Below are 25,632 nucleotides of genomic sequence, written 5' to 3'. Positions count from 1 at the left end.
CACAATAATTAGCCTGACAACACCAAGGCTTGGTTGGTCTTATTACCATCATTATAAACATCAGCATAACAGTAGCTATAAATACATAATCTCTTATCGTTTTGTTGTTCTGTCAGTTGCCATTAAGAACCAAATTGGAGGCAGTAAAATATTCTTCCCCGAGACACATCCTGGTTTTAATTGACCTCATAATTGGTCAATTTAGATGATTAGTTCTGAATATGACGTTTAATTTAGAAACACTGGCATGTTATTATTTTTTCCATCATTAGGCTAAATAATATCCACCTCCTCCAAGAGTCATATTAAGGATTTGATCAAGGGTAAAATAAAATGAGTCATCGTATTTCTGACGACGCTCTATAAAAGTGAACTAATCAGTGAGCAACTTTCCTTTTTTCTGACTTGTTCTTGAGAAACAAAATCCCGTCTCGATGTCTGGACTTGATAAAGCGAGCAGTGGTCCAAGGAGAGCGCGCGGGAGACAGGATGTCCATACTCCATTCAGCGCATTTGTTCTGGTTTGTTTCACGACATGTACACTTGAATTAGAAATGATTGAGACTGGAATTTAAATTGAAATTAGGGACATCACGCAAATTACCAAAAAAAAAAAGTATCTCTCAGGTGCCACAGCAGGTTTAATGTGCGTGCGTAAAAGTAGGACAGAAATGGTAGTGACCTCGTTGTCGACCTCTGCCATGTGATCAGTGTACATAAAACGGTGATGGGGAACAGGTGGTGTCGGGGGCGCCCTGTAACCGGTTGGTACACATCTGCCAGGCTATCATAATGAGTCCCCTGCTCCCCCTCCGCTCTGTATATTCACACCTCCAGTATAATCCAGCCAGCAAACAGGATGCGGTCCCGAATGTGTGCCAGTCAGACGGAAAGAGGAGGGAGAGAGGGGGTTTCTGGGGTAGTACACAAGTGAAACAACATGCGCTTCTGCGTTTATGCACTTTCGGCTGTCTGTATTCGACACCAACAACAAACACACAGAGAAGAGGCATGATTGCGTAATCAAAAGCACCAATATGTTCTGACATAGCCCTATATAGCTGTATGTTTCTTTGATCTGGTCCTATTTTAGGCCTCGAGTGTGTCCAATCTTCAGAGAGAACATATCGGACAACACTTTGACTATAAAAAAAGAGGCATGGTGTCTGGTTTATATTAGGTGCTGTCTGATCGGAATTGTAACTTTACTCACTCTCATAAAACGCTGGTCACGGTTAATCGATTTTATTAGAGCGCAATCAATGTTTCTTGGCATATGACTTCAGACGCGTGCGCGCTCTCTCTTCCCTTTTCCTCTCTCATTTTCTCTCACTCGCTCCCCTCTTCTTTAAATGAAAACACACGTCAAGGCTTAGGGGAACAACTGTAAACTCCAGGCTAAGCTACTTTCATTCTCGAAAGATAAGGACAAACTGTACAAGCTGCCGAGGTGGGCTGACTACACTTTTCAACCCTGAATCCTTTACTTTTAGATATCAGATAATAGGAGGCTTTACAATAGACCCAATACTATTGCAACATTTTCAAAAATCTACACACACACACACACAATATATATATATATATATATATATATATATATATATATATATATATATATATATATATATATATATATATATATCCTTTTTGGAGTTCAGGAAAGTGCACCTATAGCAAGCCATGTGTGTAGGCAATACACAAAAGATCCCCTCATTACTCGAAGTGTGACCCGCATAATATAAATGAGTTGTGTTAGCTCCAATAGACAATTCGCTACCCAGTCTAATGAATCGGTCGGTGCAGCATTAAATAAAAGCGGCGGTTATCACTTCGTGATGAAGTGCAAATAGACCATCATCGATTCCATTCACGGGTGCGCGCCTTGCACGGAGGAGAGGTCAACCCGCGTGTGAATTCACTCACCTCAATGGAAGTCTCTCACAGCCACATAATGTGACATATGCATAAAAATTACACATTGTCCTCACACATACAATAAATCAAATCAACTTTTATTCGTCCCGTAGACATATTTTGCAGGTGCAGCGAAATGCTTATGTTTCTAGCTCCAACAGTGCAGTAATACCTAACAAATCCAAAAATAAATCAAAAGAAAGAAATGAAGAAATATCAGAAGAAACAATGTCAGAAATATAAAATATATATGTGTGTACTTTATATGTACTTTCAACACCAAACTGGCATGTCATTTGAAGAACAGATGTGTACTTTTTCAATAATAATATTTATTTGCTCTTCAATTTCGGCTACAATGTCTTTCTATAGCCTGTACACAAGGGGATAATATAAATACAATCACTTCTATCTCCACCTACACTGGCTATAGGGAACTAGCCTATAAATACAAATGGATGCAGAAAATAGAATGCCATTTCATTCAAATAGACTAAGACTAGTGCTGGCACAATTATCATTTAATAATGTAACCGACAATTATGGACAATAACCATGAACAAACAAAAATATATCGACATAATTGTCTTAATATATTCATTTTAGGAGAAGGGGGGATTCAACTTCATACAGTATGCAAGTAGATATAGTTAACCCAATAGCAGTTTTTCATTTTTACATGAAGTGGGTAAAAAAAAATTATGAGCCGACTAGGTGAAAAATCTGTCGATGTGCCCTTAAGCAAGGCACTTAACCCTAATTGCTCCTGTAAGTCGCTCTGGATAAGAGCGTCTGCTAAATGACTAAAATGTAAAATGTAAATGTAAATGAGCAGAACAGCACAGTTGGGAGGAAAAGCTTAATTTCCAAAAGTTGCAAGCAGTTAAACACATTCGTTTTTTAGGGGTGTCGCCAAAGCTGTGTTGTGTGCATTGGGTATGATGTCTAATTTTCAAAGATGCATTAGGCCTACAAACTCAAAAAAAATCACCCAAAAATGACAATTATGACAATAACCATGACCCAAAATGCCATAATCGTCACAGCCCTACCTAAGACTCTATAAAACTTTATTTTGGATATAGGCCCATGCTACGAGACATCGTTTTGTTCTCCGTTTATTTTCATAGTTCTTCTTTATAGCACTTGTTAGAGCCAGGGTCACTCCGGCAGAATAGAGGACGTGCTGGTTTCTTATTGAATGGGTTAGGTTATCGCTATTGAGCATATTGTATCGTCATGTTTAGCATGTGGATGGATTGGGGAGGGTTTGGAGGAGAGAGGCTCGCGCAGTTTCCGGAGCGCGACAGACTAAGCTACAATCAGTGATTGATATATGGTTCTTCTCTAAACAGCTCGCTCGCCTGATTCACAGCCTGGCCCCCCAAGCCCCTTAAATTATGCCAACTTTAGTTTGGTTATTTTATTATTCGTTGGGGTAGTTTGAGACTTTGGGAAAGAAGGGCACACAAATAGTGTTCAGTCGGTGAACCTTTAGGCTATAATAAGCAAATTAATGTCCAAAGATTGAAATGAGTAATTATGTGCCATTATTATCATTACTGTATTATCATTATTGTATTATCATTCTATTCTGTCTAATGGGGGTGGTTGTCCTGTACTTGCACTCACTGAGGGATGATTACTGTTCCACAGAATGACTGATTGGCGAGACCCTTGCTGTGAACTTCCTCAAATAAATCACCGTGCGTACTTCACCACAGTAAAAAAACTTGACCAGCAGAGCGCTCGTGATGCCTCCATAGGGACCAAGCCTGAAGCCTCTTGTACGCATTCTCGCGCCTATGGAACATGGAAGAGTGGGAAGCATATTGCTCAATTTAAATCAAGTGTTTGTTGTATATAATTTTCACTTTTATAACAATAAGAGAACGTTTCGTAGCCGGCCGCGACCGGGAGACCCATGGGGCGGCGCACAATTGGCCCAGCGTCGTCCAGGGTATGGGAGGGAATGGCCGGCAGGGATGTAGCTCAGTTGGTAGAGCATGGCGTTTGCAACGTCAGGGTTGTGGGTTCGATTCCCACGGGGGGCCAGTATGATTTTTTTTTTTAAATAAAAATAATAACTCACTAACTGTAAGTCGCTCTGGATAAGAGCGTCTGCTAAATGACTAAAATGTAAATGTAAATGTTTCCATTAACAAAATAATAAAGAATGTGAGTCAATATTGTCGATGACTTCAGACATTCTTATTCAATGAGAATCGGATGAAGGGCAGACACATAGCCTACATAGACGCCTAGAACAGGAGTCCTACACTATCCAAAAACAGGATTATATTGAGTTGTAACTTTATAACGACATAAGAGTTCAATCGAACCGTTGGCTTACAAATAGGCTACACAAACGTACCCCCTCCTCCCCCCGGCGTTCACCTAACCCCACCCACTCCTTTCCTTCTCACCCCTCCCTGCTGGTGCCTGCTCCAAGTGTCAGGGAAAGTATAAAGTGGGAAGGGACCCGCACGGACGGGACATACGCTTCTGGGCTGGTACAGTCCTCGCCTCGGAAAACCTCCAACCTCTTTGGTCACTTTCTCTGCTTCTCTCTCTCTCTTGCATAACTTGGGAGTCTTTATTTCTGAATAGGAATAACTTCAAGACCATCAACGAATAGGCTATCTGGTGACTTGAATGCTACCCTATTCATGTTTATTTAGGGAAGGTTTATTACTGGAGTGACAACTTACCTACACGTGAAAGCTTCTAAAAACGAGGGGAATACGTTTTTCAAGAACAAAAAGGGAAGGGAAAAACAGAAACCGGAGCGACTTTTAGATCCTGCCCCTCGCTGGGATGCAGACTCGCCGCTCGCTGAGTTCCTTATTGTGCGTGATGAGCTGCGCGTGGCTGCACTCTGGACTGGCCTCACGGCTAAAGTCTCCCGTTCTGCCCATCCATTCGGAGAGGGAGCCTTTACCATCCAAGGGCATGTCAGGTGAGCCAAGATGCCTCTTCTACTTCAGTCAAAGTCACTTCTTTTCAACCTGAATATCTCCATTCAACGAATGACCTATAATGACCCCTGCTACGTTTTGAATCCTGACAGGGGCATCTCAGCACTATAGGCTAGCCTAGTGCTCGTTTGCTAATCTGCCAAATATACATTTGAATGTATAGCCTGATATGTCTATATCTTTTTAAGACCGTCAGTAGATGACCGCTTAGGCTACACAGACACAGCCTATCATTTTGTCTATCAAAGTGCCTCACTGTACAGCATCAGACCTCTTATTATTATTATTATTATTATTATTATCAACCCAATCTTTTTTGTTTGTTTTCTGGCATCTTCCTCAAATTTCCTACTGTTATGGTTACTTCATGAACATACTTGCAGAAAACGTCTTAGTCATAACCACTGAGAATGGCATCTGGTTCACGTGCAGGGCTTTAAATTGCTTGTTGTTAAAAGGGTAGGCCTACTGAGCCCATGGGAGTGAGAAGTCAAGGCGTTAGAGCAGTGTATTAACAACTGCCACTAATAACGTTTATCCAATCCTGGAAACTGTAATCAATCGGCTGTCCATTGCTGCAGTTCTTTCGTAGCCTTCTCTGGCTGTACCAAGCAGTGATTTATATTGCAGTGAGTTGTGCGGGAAAGCATGGTGCTCCGTCTAACTCTAACGCAACTGGACTGTTTTAAAGTCTAGTCACTTAATGAAAGAATAATGCGAACCAGATTGTTAGCAGCTACGGCAACCGCACAATATCAAATCAACAGTAGTGAATTTGGCACCGGGGAGCCTCACCTCCAGACTGTGGTGTTGGGCTGGGGTGCCAAGGTGACTGTGGTGTACAGCGACTCTGAAACCGGGAGAGGAATGCACATGGCGCACACCCATATGGAACTAGGCAGAGGAGGTTTGTGGCGCAAACAATTGTTGCTGGGACAATTTTTATGCAGGCTTTTTATAATGCAATACTTTTATTAATACCACTTTTTCAATTAATTTGAAATACTCAAAACCTAATACATCAATTCGTTTCAATTACACAGACACTGGCAGGCTACCAAAAGCGCATTCCTTTTATTTCTCTTTCCAGATGGTTTCGTGTTTGTTGTGTGAATGGTATTTTTTATATAAATTTGAGTGTCCCATGCACCGTTTAAATGAAACAGGATGCGTCGGTGAGCTCTGGAACACGAGGCATCCAGTCAATCCACCCAATATGTCCCAGCCGCAGAATCGATTATCTGTCAACATTCACAGTCTGGCTGGACATAATCCTATTTTTGTCGTTCTGTCTGACGCCAATGTGGGAATATGCAGTCTTTCACTTCGCAGTGAACTGTCCAGTACACATCCAATTGTCAAGTGCATAGGCCTGGCTAGCCCATTAAAGTGTCTGGCAATGCCATGCAATCGTTTCTGTTCTACTGAATGTTTGGTTGATTGTTTCGGTTATACGTTGTGAATTAATTGTAGCTATTCAGAAGAAGAAAAATACAGCATCATAACATGTTGATCTCAGACTAGGCTACTCACCAGTTTTACATTTAGATGTGGACTGTACCACCTGCTAGTGTATTGTTGTCTAAATGGGTTCTGCTGGTCTGATTGCAGGATGTTCATTTGGAGGAAGATTCTATTCGCTGGAGGACACTTGGCACCCTGACCTCGGTGAGCCGTTTGGGGTCATGCACTGTGTCCAATGTTACTGCGAGACAGTAAGTTACATCCTTCACAACAAGCCTAATAGAGTACATGTCAATCTTGGATAGTGGTGCCATTATGTAGGCCCAGGACTATCAACGGACAGAAATTGGGCCTAAAATAACAAACTAATGAATTATGAATTAATCAATTACCAAAATCCTCTCCAAGTCTTAGTGCCCCCAAAATGACCCCATTTAACAAATATCATCAGGCCTGTGTGATACAGTGTTAAGGTCAATGTGGATGAGGAGTTGATGTTTTCTATCTATTATTTTCAGCAAAGGGGTCGTAAGGGTAAGGTGTTGGGGAAGGTGAGCTGTAAGAACGTCAAGCAGGACTGTCCTGAGCCTAGCTGTGGTGACCCAGTGCTGCTACCTGGACAATGCTGCAAGACCTGCCCCAAAGGTAACCCCTACCAGCCTACTAACTGTCCCTATCACTATATAAACTTGGCCCAAAGGTAAACTCTCTCTCTCTCTCTCTCTCTCTCTCTCTCTCTCTCTCTCTCTCTCTCTCTCTCTCTCTCTCTCTCTCTCTCTCTCTCTCTCTCTCTCTCTCTCTCTCTCTCTCTCTCTCTCTCAGTTAGTTTCATTATGTTGTTCTCTAGAGCGGCTGATTGGTAATCAGTAGCAGGTCTGGGCTAGGTTGTCTCTCCTACTCGACTGTGTCAAATACGCTCATTCTCTAACCATCAGGAACCAAAGGGCAATTCAGACCGATTTAGCCTAGTTCCCAGTGTTACTGACTACCTTTTACATAGCATACACACTCCCCCCCGCTCTCTCTTTTCTCTCTCTGTCCTTCCCTCTTTCTCACTCCCTCATTCGCTCAGGCTCACAATCACGCACACGCATACACACACACACACACCTGCGCAAACGTTCACTCACACACATGTTGGGTCTTATTTTCTCCATAGTTATTCAGCAGTGGGTTTTGGTAATGGAAAGTCAAGGTAAAGCCCTGGGTTTCTCTGAGGCATGGCCCCCCAGCACTGAGACAACATTGAGTGTGTTTGTGTTCATGTGGGAAAGTGTTGAGAGTGTGTGTGTCGTGGTGGTGATTTTTGGGAAAGCTTGGGAGTGTGTTGTGGTTGTGTCTTTAGGAAAAGTATGAGTGTGTTTGTCTAAATGTTAAAAAGCTTTGAGTGTGTTTGTCTAAGTGGTGGAAAACGGTGTGTGCATGTGCGCGCATGCTTATGTGTGCGTGTGTGTTTACGTGCACGTTTGTGTGTGTGTGTGTGTCTATTCACTGGTGCACCTGAGGATACAGTATAGTAGAATGGAGGGAGGTGAGACTGACACTACACAGAAGCCCTAGAGCGTACCCTATGGAGGGAGAGAGAGCGTGCCAGGGGAATAAGGCCATGAAAGAGAGAGAAAGGAGGATAAAAGAGTGCGAGAAGAGAGCCAGAGAGAGAGAGAGAGGATATGAGAGGGACACAGAGAAGTAAAGCAGACAGTCTAGGAGTAAAATGGATGGCCTTGAAGAAATAAGTCTGGATGATGATGTGTGTGTGAGTAAGAGCCTGTCTGTCTCGTAGTGTGTGTGTGTTTTTCTGAGTATGCTTTTCAGTGTGTCTGTATTTCAGTGTGTGTGAGTCGTCTGTCAGATTGTGTGTGTGTTTGTGTGAGGCACTGAAATGTGCTCGTGACATCAGGACACACAGTGGTTTGGAACAGCAGGTCACTGTTGGGATTGCACGTGAGTGTCACTCCCAGCTCCTCAGACTAAGAAACAAACCTTGTTACTGTGGCACCCAGACGAGCCAGGAGTGTTCCAACAAGGAGACACCTGGAGAGAGAGAGAGAAAGGAAGAGGGAGGGAGAGACAGAGAGAGAGGGTGGATAGAGAGAAATAATAGAGGGAGAGAGAGAGAATTAGGGAGGACTAATATTTTGGATCAGCATTTTAGAATCATTCCTCTCCTCCCTGTAACTCTGTAACTCTCACTCTTTCTAGCTGGTTCACTCATTCAACATTTGCTGTGATTCTCCTTACTTTATGCCTTCATGTTAAAGTAATTCCAACCTGTAGGTGTTGTGTAAATATCCCACCGCCTCACACGTTGTGCCCCTGGGTGTTGTGTTGTGCTTGTCCAGGCGAGGTGGACAGGAAGCAGGCGGAGGCGGTGTTTGATGGCTTTGAGTACTTCCAGGAGAAGGAGAAAGAGGATGATCTGCACAAGTCCTACAATGACCGCTCATACCTCAGCTCTGAGGACATTTCCCCCGGGGAGAGCCGCACTGGTGAGCATGCACACTCAGCCGCACGAACCCACGCATACAAAACACTACTGTACACTCATGCATGGACATACATCATTTACATTTAGTCATTTACATTTAGTCATTTACAATTAGTGACTTACAGGAGCAATTAGGGTTAAGTGCCTTGCTCAAGGGCACATCAACATATTTGGTCACCTAGTCGGCTCGGGGATTCGAACCAACAACCTTTCGGTTACTGGCCCAATGCTCTTAACCGCTAGGCTACCTGACATGGAAACACACACACATATTGTACATGCAGTACATGGATATACAGTACATGGATATACACTATATGGATATGCAGTACATGGATATACAGTACATGGATATACAGTATTCATATAAGGACACATATACTCTCACTGCCCCCGTAACAAGAAAATAATTCCTCCATTCAGTCATTCTGATTTACATCTTTACTTTACTGTGTGTCTCTCTCTGTGTGTGTGTGTGTGTGTGTGTGTGTGTGTGTGTGTGTGTCCAGACTTTGTAGCAGTGTTGACGGGAGTGACAGACTCCTGGTTACCCAGCTCCAGTGGTGTGGCCCGGGCACGCTTCTCTCTCACTAGAACCAGCCTGACCTTCTCCATCACCTACCAGAGGTAACACACACACACACACACACACACACACACACACACTGACAGAAAAACAAACGATAAGCGTGTAATAATCATTAGTAATAACTAGTCTCTAATTTTATAAAATAAAATGTTATCTTTCTCTCTCTTCCTCTCTCCTGTTCTCCCTCTCTCCTCTCCTAGGATCGGGCGACCAAGCAGGGTTGTCTTCCTTGATTCAGATGGAAACACTGCGTTTGAGTACAAGACCCCTAAGGGATACTCAAACATGGTAAGATACTGGAACGCTCTCTGTTCCTAGGTAGACGTTTCCGCTATTTATGTTTTTGTTGTGTGTCTATGTGTGTGTGGGTGTGTGAATGTGAGAAAGACAGGGAGAGAAAGAGAAAGTGTTTGTATGTGTGTCTCTGCGTGCAAGTGTGTGTATGTGTGTGTGTGCCCTAGAGAGAAAGATTAAGTACCTCCATGATAAACGCTCTCTCTCTGTGACTCTCTGGTCAAACTCTCACTGGCCCCGACATAATTCACCCTGCAATAACAAACACAGACGCTACCACAAATACAGACACACACACTCACAGCGTTGTCACAGCGTTGCCTTATCATTGTCAGAATGTTGCTGGGATAATCAAGTCTTGATTACTGTGAAATAACGCATGGTGCCGTTATCACAAACAGTTGATTTTATTGGGTCAAATGGAATGGTGCAACTGTTGAACTGAGAGGCACAAGGAACTGCCACAGTCACCAAACTTTACACAGAGTAAACACAGGAACTATCACAGTCACCAAGCGTTACACAGAGTAAACACAGGAACTGCTACAGTCAGCTAACATTACACAGAGTAAACACAGGAACTGCCACAGTCAGCTAACTTCACACAGAGTAAACACAGGAACTGCCACAGTCAGCTAACTTCACACAGAGTAAACACAGGAACTGCCACAGTCAGCTAACTTCACACAGAGTAAACACAGGAACTGCCACAGTCAGCTAACTTCACACAGAGTAAACACAGGAACTGCCACAGTCAGCTAACTTCACACAGAGTAAACACAGGAACTGCCACAGTCAGCTAACTTCACACAGAGTAAACACAGGAACTGCCAGAGTCAGCTAACTTTACACAGAGTAAACACAGGAACTGCCACAGTCAGCTAACTTTACACAGAGAAAGAGAACGAGAAAGGAAGGTACCGTTTATTTAAGAGGGGAGCAGTGTGTGTGTGTGTGTGTGACAGAGGCCTACATCCCCAGTGCACCATTTCCTGCATAAAGCCAAATTACACACGTGACATCATCACATTCTTTAACAATTTAAGTCAGGACCCCTGAATATAGGCCTAGAAAAAATGGACCTATAATTTTTTTTGACAAGTGCCCCTATCAAGTGTCGCGTTCTAGAGGACCTTAGTGAAACCGCCCTGGGATGGCCAGGGGGAGGGGTTGCTGGCATGGATCATCTCTTGGGGGATTTTTGTGCGTGACATCACCCGTGCGAAGGAGACGGAGCACAATTATAATTAAAAGAGGAGATTATCCTGGACTGTGCGCAATGAGGTGTGTGTCCGTCACCATATTTCTTCCCCCTCTAAGGCAAATATTATTTTCGGGGGGTTCGTTGTTTGTGGCCTGGTGCTGTGATAGTGTCCACGGTCTCGACGGGCTGATCTTTTCCACAGATGAAATTGTGTGTGTGTGTTGCAGAGAAATAAAACAGAATATGCAGGCTGTTGTGAGTCAGTTTGTAAGCTGTAACTATGGCAGAACACAACACGCACACACTCAAACCCCAGCCTTGGCTAAGAACCCCACACACACTCAAACCCCAGCCTTGGCTAAGAACCCCACACACACTCAAACCCCAGCCTTGGCTAAGAACATGCGGCTGCAACTGTGGCTCACCTGCGTGTATGTGTGTGTTTCAGATCTGCGGGGTGTGGAAAAATCTTCCCCAATCCCACGTGCAACAGCTACAGGCAGAACAACTTCGGGTTACTATGACAACAGCCACCGGTAGACAGGAGCAGATCGAAGGAAAGATCATCAAACACAGAGCACTCTTCGCAGGTGTGTGGGTGTGTGTGCTTGCGTGTGTGTGCATGTATTTGTGGGTGCATGAAAGTGTGTTTATATATCTGTTTAAATGTGGACAGAAGTAGTCTCAATATTTCCATGAATTCTGATTTATTTACATATGTGTACAGGTAACTGCCAAAATAAAGGAACCACTTGAGTAAATGAGGGATACAAAGTACAATACATTTGTGTACATTTCAATGAGGACAAACGTTCAGTAATGTATGCAGCTCATATTGTGGACAGTGTCTGCATGAGAACACAGTGGATGGCCTTCATAACCGAATGCAGTAACAATAAGGTGGTGTGTGTATATATATCATGTGTGTTTACAATGTGAGTGTGATATCCATGTGACCCCACAGAGACGTTCAGCTCCACTCTGACCTCAGAAGAGGAGCATTCTGGGATGGGAGGCGTCGCCATGTTGACTCTGAGTGACACAGAGAACAACCTTCACTTCATCCTCATACTGCAGGGACTGATACAACACAGACAGAGAGGTGAGAGGGATTGGTGAGGGAGGACTGATAGAACATAGAGAAAGAGGTGAGAGAGAGAAAGGGAGGACTGACAAAACACAGAGAGAGAGGGGGGAGGACTGATCCAACATAGTGAGAGAGGGAGGACGGATACAACACAGAGAGAGAGAGGGAGGGAGGACTGATCCAACATAGAGAGAGAGGTGAGAGAGGGAGGACGGATACAGCACAGATAGAGAGAGGGAGGGAGGACTGATCCAACATAGAGAGACAGGGAGAGAGGGAGGACGGATACAGGAGAGAGAGAGGGAGGGAGGACTGATCCAACATAGAGAGAGAGGTGAGAGAGGGAGGACAGATACAACACAGAGAGAGTAGTGAGGGAGGGGATACAACTTAAAGAGAGAGGTGAGAGAGGGAGGGAGGTGTAGGGGAACAACTCATCACTTGATCCTCCTTTCAGTGGGCTTAATGGGGCTTCTGCTGTATTGCCTCTATCCTGTTCCTTCACAGGGGACTAGGGAGTAGGAGCTAAGACAAGAGACTAGAGGTTGTTTTGGGACTGGGGACTAGGGAGTAGGGGCTAAGACAAGAGACTAGAGGTTGTTTTGGGACTAGGGAGTAGGGAGTAGTGGCTAAGACAAGAGACTAGAGGTTGTTTTGGGACTGGGGACTAGGGAGTAGGGGCTAAGACAAGAGACTAGAGGTTGTTTTGGGACTAGGGAGTAGGGGCTAAGACAAGAGACTAGGGGTTGTTTTGGGACTGGGGACTAGGGAGTAGGGGCTAAGACAAGAGAATAGAGGTTGTTTTGGGACTAGGGGCTAAGACAAGAGACTAGAGGTTGTTTTGGGACTGGGGACTAGGGAGTAGGGGCTAAGACAAGAGACTAGGGGTTGTTTTGGGACTGGGGACTAGGGAGTAGGGGCTAAGACAAGAGAATATAGGTTGTTTTGGGACTAGGGACTAGGGGCTAAGACAAGAGACTAGAGGTTGTTTTGGGACTAGGGAGTAGGGGCTAAGACAAGAGAATAGAGGTTGTTTTGGGATTGGGGACTAGGGAGTAGGGGCTAAGACAAGATAATAGAGGTTGTTTTGGGACTAGGGAGTAGGGGCTAAGACAAGAGAATATAGGTTGTTTTGGGACTGGGGACTAGAGAGTAGGGGCTAAGACAAGAGACTAGAGGTTGTTTTGGGACTAGGGACTAGGGAGTAGGTGCTAAGACAAGAGACTAGGGGTTGTTTTGGGACTGGGGACTAGGGAGTAGGGGCTAAGACAAGAGAATAGAGGTTGTTTTGGGACTGGGGACTAGGGAGTAGGGGCTAAGACAAGAGACTAGAGGTTGTTTTGGGACTAGGGAGTAGGGAGTAGGTGCTAAGACAAGAGACTAGAGGTTGTTTTGGGACTGGGGACTAGGGAGTAGTGGCTAAGACAAGATAATATAGGTTGTTTTGGGACTAGGGAGTAGGGGCTAAGACAAGAGAATAGAGGTTGTTTTGGGACTGGGGACTAGGGAGTAGGGGCTAAGACAAGAGAATAGAGGTTGTTTTGGGACTGGGGACTAGGGAGTAGGGGCTAAGACAAGAGAATGGAGGTTGTTTTGGGACTGGGGACTAGGGAGTAGGGGCTAAGACAAGAGACTAGAGGTTGTTTTGGGACTAGGGACTAGGGAGTAGGTGCTAAGACAAGAGACTAGGGGTTGTTTTGGGACTGGGGACTAGGGAGTAGGGGCTAAGACAAGATAATAGAGGTTGTTTTGGGACTGGGGACTAGGGAGTAGGGGCTAAGACAAGAGACTAGAGGTTGTTTTGGGACTGGGGACTAGGGAGTAGTGGCTAAGACAATAGAATAGAGGTTGTTTTGGGACTGGGGACTAGGGAGTAGGGGCTAAGACAAGAGACTAGAGGTTGTTTTGGGACTAGGGAGTAGGGAGTAGGGGCTAAGACAAGATACTAGAGGTTGTTTTGGGACTAGGGAGTAGGGGCTAAGACAAGAGACTAGAGGTTGTTTTGGGACTGGGGACTAGGGAGTAGGGGCTAAGACAAGAGACTAGAGGTTGTTTTAGGACTAGGGAGTAGGGAGTAGGGGCTAAGACAAGATACTAGAGGTTGTTTTGGGACTAGGGAGTAGGGGCTAAGACAAGAGACTAGAGGTTGTTTTGGGACTGGGGACTAGGGAGTAGGGGCTAAGACAAGAGACTAGAGGTTGTTTTGGGACTAGGGAGTAGGGGCTAAAACAAGAGACTAGAGGTTGTTTTGGGACTGGGGACTAGGGAGTAGGGGCTAAGACAAGAGACTAGAGGTTGTTTTGGGACTTGGGACTAGGGAGTACCTTAAGGCATAAGACAAGAGACTAGGGGTTGTTTTGGGACTGGGGACTAGGGAGTGCTGTGAGGCAGTGTGACATGGTTATAAGTTTGCTCTGTGTGCTCTCTCTCGGCCCTGTAGACTCCCCCCTGGTGCCCATCCGGGTACGACTGCAGTACCGCCAACATGTCCTGAGAGAGATCCATGCCAACGTCACCGCCTATGTAAGTTATAGAAACTACACACACACACACACTTTCTCTCTCTCTCTTTTTCAGTTTCTCTCTTGGGCACAGATCTAGGATCAGCTTGTCCTCACCAAACCAAATCTTAACCTTAACCATTAGGGGGAAACATACATCAGGGACAAACCAAGAGGCGGGAGGAAAGGGGGGAAACAGATGACATCGTGACACACTCTCCCGCTGAGATGGATGTGGTTCCTTCCCCACATCCTACTGCTGTTGTCAGTACTGTAGATCACTGTTAAACATCCATAGAGACACGGGATGGACAGAGAAAAAGAAAGAGATAGAGTGGAGGGGGGTTGTAAGAGACATGTAGTGAGGGAGAGAGGGTGGGATGAGAGACAGAAAGGAGAGAGTGAGGGAGAGAGGGTGGAACGGCATGCACACTCCTCACACATGTCAGTGGTTAGTTGTCTGTGGGACCAGAAAGAGGGAGGAAGGAAGGAGGAAGAGAGGGAGGAGGAGGGATGAAAGGAGGGGTCTGTTTTTGATCTGGTGGGAATTATGTGAATCTGAGAGTTGATATGCCCCTCTTTCTGTTTGACACACACACTGACACACTCACACACACACATACACACACACACTAAATATTATTTATACACTACATTACCAAAAGTATGTGGACACCTGCTTGTCGAACATCTCATTCCAAAATCATGGGCATTAATATGGAGTTGGTCCCCCCTTTGCTGCTATAAAAGCCTCCACTCTTCTGGGAAGGCTTTCCACTAGATGATGGAACATTGCTGCGGGAACTTGCTTCCATTCAGCCAGAAGAGCATTAGTGAGGTCGGGCACTGATGTTGGGCGATTAGGCCTGGCTCACAGTCGGCGTTCCAATTCATCCCAAAGGTTTCCACTGTCCAGAGTCCAATGGTGCCTAGCTTTACACCACTCTAGCCGACGCTTGGCATTGCGCATGCTGATCTTAGGCTTATGTGCGGATGCTCGGCCATGGAAACCCATTTCATGAAGCTCCCGATTAACAGTTATTTTGTTGACGCAGTTTGGAACTTGGTAGTGAGTGTTGCAACCGAGGACAGACGATATTTACGCGCTACACGCTTCAGCACTCGCCGGTCCCGTTCTGTGAGCTTGTGTTGCCTACCACTTCACAGCTGAGAAGTTGTTGCTCCTAGACGTTTCCACTTCACAATAACAACACTTATAGTTGACCGGGGCAGCTCTAGCAGGGCAGAAATGTGACAAACTGAATTGTTGGGAAGGTGGCATCCTATGACGGTGCCACGTTGAAAATCACTAAGCTCTTCAGTAAGGCCATTCTACTGCCAATGTTTGTCTATGGAGATTGCATGGCGGTGTGCTCGATTTTATACACCTGTCAGCAACGGGTGTGGCTGAAATAGCCGCATCCACAAATGTGAAGTGTATTGTATGTTCTGCTTTCTTTCCTGCTCTTAATATAAACTCAGCAAAAAAAGAAACGTCCTCTCACTGTCATCTGCGTTTATTTTCAGCAAACTTAACATGTAAATATTTGTATGAACATAACAAGATTCAACAACTGAGACATAAACTGAACAAGTTCCACAGACATGTGACTAACATAAATTGAATAATGTGTCCCTGAACAAAGGGGGTGTCAAAATCAAAAGTAACAGTCAGTATCTGGTGTGGCCACCAGCTGCATTAAGTACTGCGAATCCGACCATCACCCCTGGTGAGACAAAACCGCGACTCGTCAGTGAAGAGCACTTTTTGCCAGTCCTGTATGGTCCAGCGACGGTGGGTTTGTGCCCATAGGCGACGTTGTTGCCGGTGATGTCTGGTGAGGACCTACCTTACAACAGGCCTACAAGCCCTCAGTCCAGCCTCTCTCAGGCTATTGCGGACAGTCTGAGCACTGATGGAGGGATTGTGCGTTCCTGGTGTAACTCGGGCAGTTGTTGTTGCCATCCTGTACCTGTCCCGCAGGTGTGATGTTCGGATGTACCGATCCTGTGCAGGTGTTGTTACACGTGGTCTGCCACTGCGAGGACGATCAGCTGTCCGTCCTGTCTCCCTGTAGCGCTGTCTTAGGCGTCTCACAGTACGGACATTGCAATTTATTGCCCTGGCCACATCTGCAGTCCTCATGCCTCCTTGCAGCATGCCTAAGGCACGTTCACGCAGAGGAGCAGGGACCCTGGGCATCTTTCTTTTGGTGTTTTTCAGAGTCAGTAGAAAGGCCACTTTAGTGTCCTAAGTTTTCATAACTGTGACCTTAATTGCCTACCGTCTGTAAGCTGTTAGTGTCCTAACGACCGTTCCACAGGTGCATGTTCATTAATTGTTTATGGTTCATTGAACAAGCATGGGAAACAGTGTTTAAACCCTTTACAATGAAGATCTGTGAAGTTATTTGGATTTTTACGAATTCCACATTTCTCAATCACTCCTTCCTCCATCCTTTCTTTCCTTACCTCCCTCCCGTCATCCCTCCATCCCTCCCTTTCTCCCTCTCGCTCTCTTGGCTCAATCCTGTCCCTGGATGTATAGTACATGGATATTTATATTGAAATGGGGCCTGGGGTCATAATAGTAACATTTATTCACCACAGTCATACATCTGTCATATTAATACAACATTTCCCAAATAATTTTCCAATCTCTGTGTATGTAAAGTTCTGGCAGTTGGAAGGATATGAAAGTGGATGCAGTGTGTGAGATATTAGCCTCAAAGAGAGCCATATTTCTGGTGTGTGTGTATGTGTGTGTGTGGTAGGGGGGGGTTGTTGAGAGAGACAGAGAGTGTGTTGTAGTGTCATAATGAGTGTTTCAGTGTCTGTTTGTGTGTTTGAGTAGAATATGTTTGTGAGTTTATCTATTATAACCCTTGTGTGTTTGTTGGTGATAAGTCTGATGTTGTATCACCATTTCCCCAACGTTCTCCCTTTAGGACCCAGACTTTGCTGAGGTGCTGACAGACCTGAACAGTCGGGAGCTCTTCTGGTTGTCAAGAGGCCAGCTGGTGATCGCTGTGGAAACCGAGGGCCAGGACCCCCGACACATCTCCGGCTTCATCACCGGCAGGAAGTCTTGTGACAGTAAGTGCCACACCCCTTTATGTAGAACAACCAATCAATCAATCAGCCCACAGTCAGTCACTCAGACAGGTGACAGGTTGAATTGATGAAGTTACTCGAGTCGCTCAACATCAAACAATCAACCTTGAATCCTTTTCTGTCATCCCATCACACCTAAAACGAGGCCAAAGTCAGAGACCTAGGAGGAATGTGTTTTGTCTTTCAGTTCACTTGTTCCCCTTCTGTTCCTCCGTGGCTGTTTTAGCAACTCTCTCTCTTCTATAAATAGTCCCTCCTTCCCTTTTTTCTTTCAAGTCTTATCACTGAAGTAAAACCATGTTTATAGCCCCGCTGTATGACCTGGTGGTCCATAATACAGGGAGCGGAGGGATGTGTCGTAGACAAATTCAGCACACACATGTTCCATTCAACGACTCTAATGCAAACATACTTATATACTTAGATCCCCCCCCCCCCCCACACACACACACACACTCACGCACACATTGTCTTTTTCATACACACACACACACACTTGTGTGTACATTTCACACACACACACACACACACACACACACACACACACACACACTGGGCGCTGCCAAGGTCACAGTCTGCTGGACCTCACTCTCCATACTGGTGTTCCAGCTCCATGATTAACAGCTTGACGTTATGTGTGAAGAATTCCAACCCAACACTTGTTTCACTCTCTCCTTACATCTCTCTCTCTCTCTCTCTCTCTCTCTCTCTCTCTACATTCTTCTCATGTCTCTCTCTCTCTCTGCCTGTCTCTCCATCTTGTTCTGTTCTTTCTCTGTCTTGACTCCTCCCCCCTCTATCACTCCCATTCTGCCTTTCTTTTTGGAGCTTTCTTTCTTCTTTCTCTCCTCTCCTTCTCTATTTGTCTTTCCCTGTCTGTCTTCTAAGCCCTTTCGTGTTCAACAAGGGTTACCTCATCCCACGGGTTAACCTTTGGTTAGGGTGTGTGTGTGTTGGGGTGGGGGTACACCACTTAAGCTAGAATTCTCTCTTTTGAGATGACACACACATACCCTCACACCAAAGTTCTGTTTGGACGGGTTGTGATCTATTCATTCCCTGCGATTGTCCCCACTAGTGGAGGGATGACATGGTGTGTGTGCATGTGTGTCTTTCTACAGGGGAGACGTGAGAGAATGTGTTCTGGCCCTCTCTCGGCTCCCCCCTGTCTGGCTCTCCAGACCAACAGGGTGAATTATAACACGACAGAGAGCATTGCCTCATCTCGCATGCAAGAGCTGCCTCATCATCACATTCAGACTAGTCTGTAGTAGGGGTCTGGGTCTGGGTCTGGGTCTGAAATGGAAAGGACACAGAGTCAGGGAGACCCTTCTCATACTCACTCTGTCATCATCCTCTCTCGTTCCAGCTTCAATTTGCTTTATGGAAACATGAAAATGTCCAAGTGTGGCACTGCGTGTTCATCTGTTATGTAATAGCAAGGATTCAAGAAATAATTTACTAAACTTTTTTCATTTCTCTCTTTCCCTCCTCCACTCCCTTTTTCTCTCTCCAGCCATCCAGAGTGTCATGTCCAGTGGTGATGCATTGACAGCAGGGAAGACAGGCGGCGTGGGATCAGCATTCTTTAATCTCCATGATAACGGCACCCTGGACTACCAGGTATGGGTCTGAACTTAATTGAATTGATTTTAACTTTAAAGAACTGAATCAAATGGAATTGTACTGTCACTATTTACATAACAGAACAGAACAGAACCAAACCAAACCACACTGAACTGAACCACCAAACCAACCCATATCCTGCTCCGTCCACAGGTCCAGATAGCGGGGTTATCCAGTGAGGTGGTGGGTTTGACCATCGAGCTAAAGCCTCGGCGGCGCAGTAAGCGATCCGTGCTGTACGACCTAACTCCAGAGTTCGACAGGCCCAGCGGGCGGGCGGTGGGAAGCTGGAGTCGTCTAGAGGCACGTCACATCCACATGCTGCTGCAGAACGAACTGTTCATCAACGTGGCTACCGCACACAGCCAGGAGGGGGAGCTACGCGGACAGATCAGAGCCCTGCTCTACAGCGGCCTGGAGGCACCCAGACACGGTGAGACACTGACCTTAGACCAGAACAGACACTAGGGCTGAATCCTAAATCAACCCCCTTCCCCTCGCTCCTCCATTTGTGCGTTCACGCGCGCCTCCACCATATGCACAATTGTCCCAAAACTGACGGAGTCAAAATTATGGAAGGTGTAAGTGCTAATTAGTCCCTCCAATAGCCACTTCGACCGAGCCAGCTATGCTGCCTGCATCAGAGTGAAGTGGTATCCCATAACGCACCGTGTTATTTTTGAGTTTGCGCAATTTCACACAATAGAATGGAGAGTCGCGCATAATTATGAACCACCTGTGTTTGTGTCTGATTTTGAGGCTTGACACAAGTAACAGATGAAATACCTCCCAAATTACATGTTTAACTGTTACTGTTATCTTGTAAAACGACAGGGGAATTTTTCTCATTTGAATTTCATGGCCATTTTATTATTTAAATGTAGAACATGAATTGCATCATTCAAATCAAGAGTATGTCCTGAAGTTGATGGGTTTATTGATCCCCTCGTCACTCTTGAAGTCACCCTCTGAGTTTTGTCAGTAACACGTGACAACGGAGGGCCCTCTGAGCGAGTTGGTAGTGGCGATGGGCTGGTTTGGGATTCACCATAGAGTAACTCAAATACACTTAGGTTGAGTAAATGCATAGGTCAGGGGTGGCAAACTCCAGTTCTCTAGACTAGAGCCACAGTGCCTGAAAAAGTATCTGAAAGAAAAACATTGATCCCAATTTGAGATTATTCTATTTAACTCTAGTCTTTTGCTTTTCATTCATATTTAACCCTCTCCTTCCCCAGAGATCCCTGTCCCTCTGGCAGGCCAGTTTGTGGCCCCTCCAGTCCTGACCAGTGCTGGGGGCCATGCCTGGGTGTCTGTGGACGAGCGCTGTCACCTCCATTATGAGATTGTGGTGGCAGGCCTCAGCAAAGCTGATGATCTCACAGTCAACGCCCACCTCCACGGATTGGCCGAAATCGGAGAGCTGGACGAGAGCAGCACCAATCACAAGAGACTTCTGACAGGGTTCTACGGTTCTCAGGTAGGCAGACGGAGACACAAGAATAATCACAAACACACACAACTTTGCCATGACAGTATGATATAGAGAATGTATACATACAGCAGAATCTTATTCCATTCTCTCTCTCTCTCTCTCTCTCAGGCCCAGGGTGTGTTGAAGGACATCAGTGTAGAGTTGTTGCGTCACCTGGACAGAGGGACAGCCTTCATCCAGGTCAGCACCAAGGTCAACACCAGAGGAGAGATACGTGGACGGGTGAGTAGGACCACAACCATAACTCAACCACTTAACAACCATAGCTCAACCGCTTAACAACCATAACTAAACCACTTAACCATAACTCAATGACTTAGCAACCGTTACTCAACCACTTAACAACCATAACTCAACTACTTAACAACCATTATTCAACCTCAACCATACCTCAATCTCAATCCACACTCTTCAGTTTGATCATGCATTATTGGAATATATTGAGGATTATAGAGATGGAGTGATCAGAGGTGGAGGAGAGGAGGGAGGGAGGGAGGGAGGGAGGGAGGGAGGGAGGGAGGGAGGGAGGGAGGTGAGGCCCCTCCGGGCCCTAGCCAGCTGAGTGGTTTTTGTGTGTGTGTGATTGCTCACTTAGTCAGTGTGAGGCCACACAGACAAGCACTCTCACTGGCAGGTGGCCTTGTGTTTTCAGAGACATTTTGTTGAAAAGTAAAAGTATGTGAGGACACACACAAACACACACACACACACACTCACATCGTTACACGCTAACATATTTGCAGGTGGCCTGGTTGATGATTTCGTCTTAGCTGCCAGGGGATGGAATGGGAGAAAGAAACGTGTAAGAACACACACACACACACACAGTAAAGTCCGGCAGTTTAAATAGCAAACAGGTCTGACACATAAACAGCCATCTGCCGTGGAGCCGTAGAGCCATGGGCGGAAAGCCGGCTGAACGCTCCATTTAGGACTAATTAACAAGTACAAGTACGCTTTATAACAAGCCACAAGGAAGGTGTGTCCAACAAATCACTGAAATCCTAACCTCTGTTTTCCCCCCCTCTCTCCCTCCTTCCTCCTCCTTGCTCTCTTTCTCTCCCTCCTTCCTCCTCCTTGCTCTCGGTCCCTCCTCTTATTCTCCCTTTTTCATGCTCACCCCTTTTCTGCCCCCCTCTCTCTCTCGCCCCCTCTTTCTCTCTCTCTCTGTCACCCCCCTCTCCATTCTTCTCTCCCTCCCTCCCTCCTTCTTTCTTTCTCTCCCTACAGGTCCATGTGCCTAATAACTGTGAGTTTGGGACAAGGGGTGAGGTGGAGATGGCGGAGTTTGATGACCTGTTTGTGCGTGACCCTGAGGAACTAAAGAAAGACCCCCACACCTGTTTCTTCGAGAGTCAACACCACGCCCACGGCTCCCTCTGGACCCCCAACTACAACAACTGTTTCACCTGCAGCTGTCAGGTAGGACTGTTCCAACTAAAACCACTAGGGCGGCGCTATAGCTACGCATTAAATTAGTGCTGGTTTCCCAGACACAGATTAAGTCTAGTCCTGGGCTAAGAAGCCCTTTCGATGGAGAATCTAGATGTCTTGAGAATCTAGAAGTAAAGTTTCTACTACTATATTGAGTGACTTTGTGTCTAACTACTATATCGCTTGTTCTGTCCATTTCTCTCCTCCCTCAATCTCCCTGTACTCCCTGTAGAAGCGCACAGTGATCTGTGACCCGGTCATCTGTCCAGTTCTCAACTGCTCTCGCACCATCCAGCCTGAGGACAAGTGCTGCCCCGTATGTCTCGGTGAGTGTGTGTGTATCAGTGGGTGTGTTACTATGTTTGAATAGGATTGTGTGCTTGAGTGTGTTCCTTATTCTTGAGAGGACTTATTCTTGACAGTACAACCCATTACGGTCGTAAAGTTGTGAAATAATACTTTCCTGTGTCCTTTTGCCCTGTCTGTCCTTTAGAGAGGAAAGACCCCAAGGACATGACAGCTCCAGAGAGGCTAGACGAGCATCCAGAAGGTACTGTACCATCTCTATCTCTGTCTGACTGTCACTCTGAACATCCAGAAGGGACTGTACCATCTCTATCTCTGTCTGACTGTCACTCTGAACATCCAGAAGGTACTGTACCATCTCTATCTCTGACTGACTGTCACTCTGAGCATCCAGAAGATACTGTACCATCTCTCTCTCTGTCTGACTGTCACTCTGAGCATCCAGAAGATACTGTACCATCTCTCTCTCTGTCTGACTGTCACTCTGAACATCCAAAAGATACTGTACCATCTCTCTCTCTGTCCGACTGTCACTATGAACATCCAGAAAGTACTGTACCATCTCTCTCTCTCTGTCTGACTGTCACTCTGAACATCCAGAAGATACTGTACCATCTCTCTCTCTGTCTGACTGTCACTCTGAACATCCAGAAGGTTCTGTACCATCTCTCTCTCTGTCTGACTGTCACTCTGAGCATCCAGAAGGTACTGTACCATCTATCTCTGTCTGACTGTCACTCTGAGCATCCAGAAGGTACTGTAACTGTACCATCTCTATCTCTGACTGACTGTCACTCTGAGCATCCAGAAGATACTGTACCATCTCTCTCTCTGTCTGAATGTCACTCTGAACATCCAGAAGGTAATGTACCATATCTCTCTCTGTCTGACTGTCACTCTGAACATCCAGAAAGTACTGTACCATCTCTCTCTCTCTGTCTGACTGTCACTCTGAACATCCAGAAGGTACTGTACCATCTCTCTCTCTCTCTGACTGTCACTCTGAACATCCAGAAGGTACTGTACCATCTCTATCTCTGACTGACTGTCACTCTGAGCATCCAGAATGTACTGTACCATCTCTCTCTCTGTCTGACTGTCACTCTGAGCATCCAGAAGATACTGTACCATCTCTCCCTCTCTGACTGTCACTCTGAACATCCAGAAGGTACTGTACCATCTCTCTCTCTCTCTGACTGTCACTCTGAACATCCAGAAGGTACTGTACCATCTCTCTCTGTCTGACTGTCACTCTGAGCATCCAGAAGGTACTGTACCATCTCTCTCTGTCTGACTGTCACTCTGAGCATCCAGAAGGTACTGTACCATCTCTCTCTGTCTGACTGTCACTCCTCCTCTTTCTCGAATTCTCCATCTGTCTGTTCCTCTATCTCTCTCTGTCACCCTACCTCCTCTCCATCTGTCTGTTCCTCTTTCTCCGTCACCCTCCCTCCTCTCCATCTGTCTGTTCCTCTATCTCTCTCCGTCACCCTCCCTCCTCTCCATTCTGTCTGGTTACCTCTGAGATTGATGTGCATTTCCAATGCTAAGAGTGTATTTCTCTCATCCTTCTGAACTCTCTCTCTCGCTCTCTCTCTCTCTCTCTCTCTCTCGCTCTCTCTCTCGCTCTCTCTCTCTCTCTCTCTCTCTCTCTCTCTCTCTCTCTCTATCTCTATCTCTATCTCTATCTCTATCTCTATCTCTATCTCTATCTCTATCTCTATCTCTATCTCTATCTCTCTCTCTCTCTCTCTCTCTCTCTCAGGTTGTTACTTTGAGGGGGACCAGAAGATGCATGCTCCTGGGTCTACCTGGCATCCATTCGTCCCTCCGTTTGGCTACATTAAGTGTGCCCTCTGCACCTGCAAGGTAGGCCTCTAGGTTATTCCTTCACAGCTAGCATGATGTAAGTCGATAAGTGATGCTAACATAATTAGAAACATAATCTTTCTGCAGCTTCCTAGAATGTAATGTAAATTCCGCTCATTTGCCATTGTGTCCTTCGTCCTCTACTCCTGTAGGGGGCGACAGGCGAGGTGCACTGTGAGAAGGTGACGTGTCCAGCCCTGACCTGCAGTCGTCCGGTACGCCGCAGCCCCTCAGACTGCTGTAAGGAGTGTCCGGAGGAAGACAAACCCCCTTTGGAGCACGCTGACATGATGCAGGCAGACGGGACGCGTCACTGCAAGTTTGGGAAGAACTTCTACCAGAACAGTGACAACTGGCACCCCCGTGTGCCCCTGATGGGAGAGATGAAGTGCATCACCTGCTGGTGTGACGTGAGTATTACAGGGAGTCAGGGACCAGTCAGGAACAAGTCTCTTACAAAATATTGCCACTTAGAGTGGGTTTGGACCTGTTGCCAAACAACACAATTCAAGACAAAAAAGCTTCAGACTGTTGGGCCTAAACCCCAAAAGGGAAAAAAGCACTGGAGAACTCCCTCTGTTTCAGTAAACCTTTAGAAAAACCCAGACTCAAGGTTTCTTCTGACTGAAGGAGTTTTTCCATGCCACTGTGCTTAATACATATTTGTACAGATAGAGTAGGGATGTTTCAGACTTGGTTGAGCTTCATAGCTGTAGGGATGAGGGGGACTTGGGTGGCCCTTACCCCTTGGGGGAAAATGCCAGTGTCCGTGTGGGGAACTCTTAGATTTGTAGTTGAGAAGCGTTGAGCATTTTCTAATTTCACAGCATTATGAGGTGCATTCCTAATGTACCTCCCTCTGTCTCTCCCTCCCTCCTTTCTCTCTCTTTCTTTCTCCCTCTCTCTCCAGCATGGTGTGACTAAGTGTCAGAGGAAGCAGTGTCCAGTCCTGACCTGTGGTAACATCACCCGCCGGGAGGGCATGTGCTGTCCTGAGTGCCAAGGTGACAAGCACACACGCGCGCACATACACACATGCTTGAAATAGCGAGACATGCTCTCAATCCTGATGACATGCTTTCAAACAGTGATGATTAATGTAGCTAATAATCATAGATTCATTCATATTGGGAAGAACTTCTCTTTTGTTTAGATTCCAAAGAGGAAGAGGAGGAGCTGATGAAAGTTCCGGAAAAGAAGAACAGCTGGAGACACTGAGCTGAAACCCCCTCTCCACACGCATCCCCCACTTCTACCTTCCCCCCA

The 25,632-nt window shown here is 45.9% G+C and overlaps 1 protein-coding gene across 1 annotated transcript in view; it reads left to right on the top strand.

The window, feature by feature from the left end:
- The first annotated feature begins 4,433 nt into the window (after positions 1-4,433).
- The window catches only part of LOC121567720 (chordin-like), a 22,475-nt gene continuing 1,276 nt past the window's right edge, over positions 4,434-25,632 (top strand). Inside the window, exons 1-21 of the mRNA XM_041877950.2 lie at positions 4,434-4,876; positions 6,507-6,610; positions 6,878-7,004; positions 8,702-8,848; positions 9,357-9,474; positions 9,637-9,724; positions 11,383-11,524; positions 11,899-12,036; positions 14,462-14,544; positions 17,471-17,618; positions 19,153-19,259; positions 19,416-19,695; positions 20,501-20,742; positions 20,866-20,979; positions 21,988-22,179; positions 22,424-22,517; positions 22,685-22,741; positions 24,263-24,366; positions 24,519-24,776; positions 25,277-25,370; positions 25,520-25,632. The exon at positions 25,520-25,632 is cut by the window's right edge and continues 1,276 nt beyond it. Of these exons, the coding sequence (XP_041733884.2) occupies positions 4,735-4,876; positions 6,507-6,610; positions 6,878-7,004; positions 8,702-8,848; positions 9,357-9,474; positions 9,637-9,724; positions 11,383-11,524; positions 11,899-12,036; positions 14,462-14,544; positions 17,471-17,618; positions 19,153-19,259; positions 19,416-19,695; positions 20,501-20,742; positions 20,866-20,979; positions 21,988-22,179; positions 22,424-22,517; positions 22,685-22,741; positions 24,263-24,366; positions 24,519-24,776; positions 25,277-25,370; positions 25,520-25,584 (2,844 nt within the window). The 5' untranslated portion in view covers positions 4,434-4,734 and the 3' untranslated portion in view covers positions 25,585-25,632. The remainder of the gene's footprint in view (positions 4,877-6,506; positions 6,611-6,877; positions 7,005-8,701; positions 8,849-9,356; positions 9,475-9,636; positions 9,725-11,382; positions 11,525-11,898; positions 12,037-14,461; positions 14,545-17,470; positions 17,619-19,152; positions 19,260-19,415; positions 19,696-20,500; positions 20,743-20,865; positions 20,980-21,987; positions 22,180-22,423; positions 22,518-22,684; positions 22,742-24,262; positions 24,367-24,518; positions 24,777-25,276; positions 25,371-25,519) is intronic.

The sequence above is a fragment of the Coregonus clupeaformis genome, chromosome 6 (genome assembly GCF_020615455.1).
Source record: "Coregonus clupeaformis isolate EN_2021a chromosome 6, ASM2061545v1, whole genome shotgun sequence".
NCBI classification, from domain to species: domain Eukaryota; kingdom Metazoa; phylum Chordata; class Actinopteri; order Salmoniformes; family Salmonidae; genus Coregonus; species Coregonus clupeaformis.
This window is presented reverse-complemented; position numbering and strand designations above follow the sequence as displayed.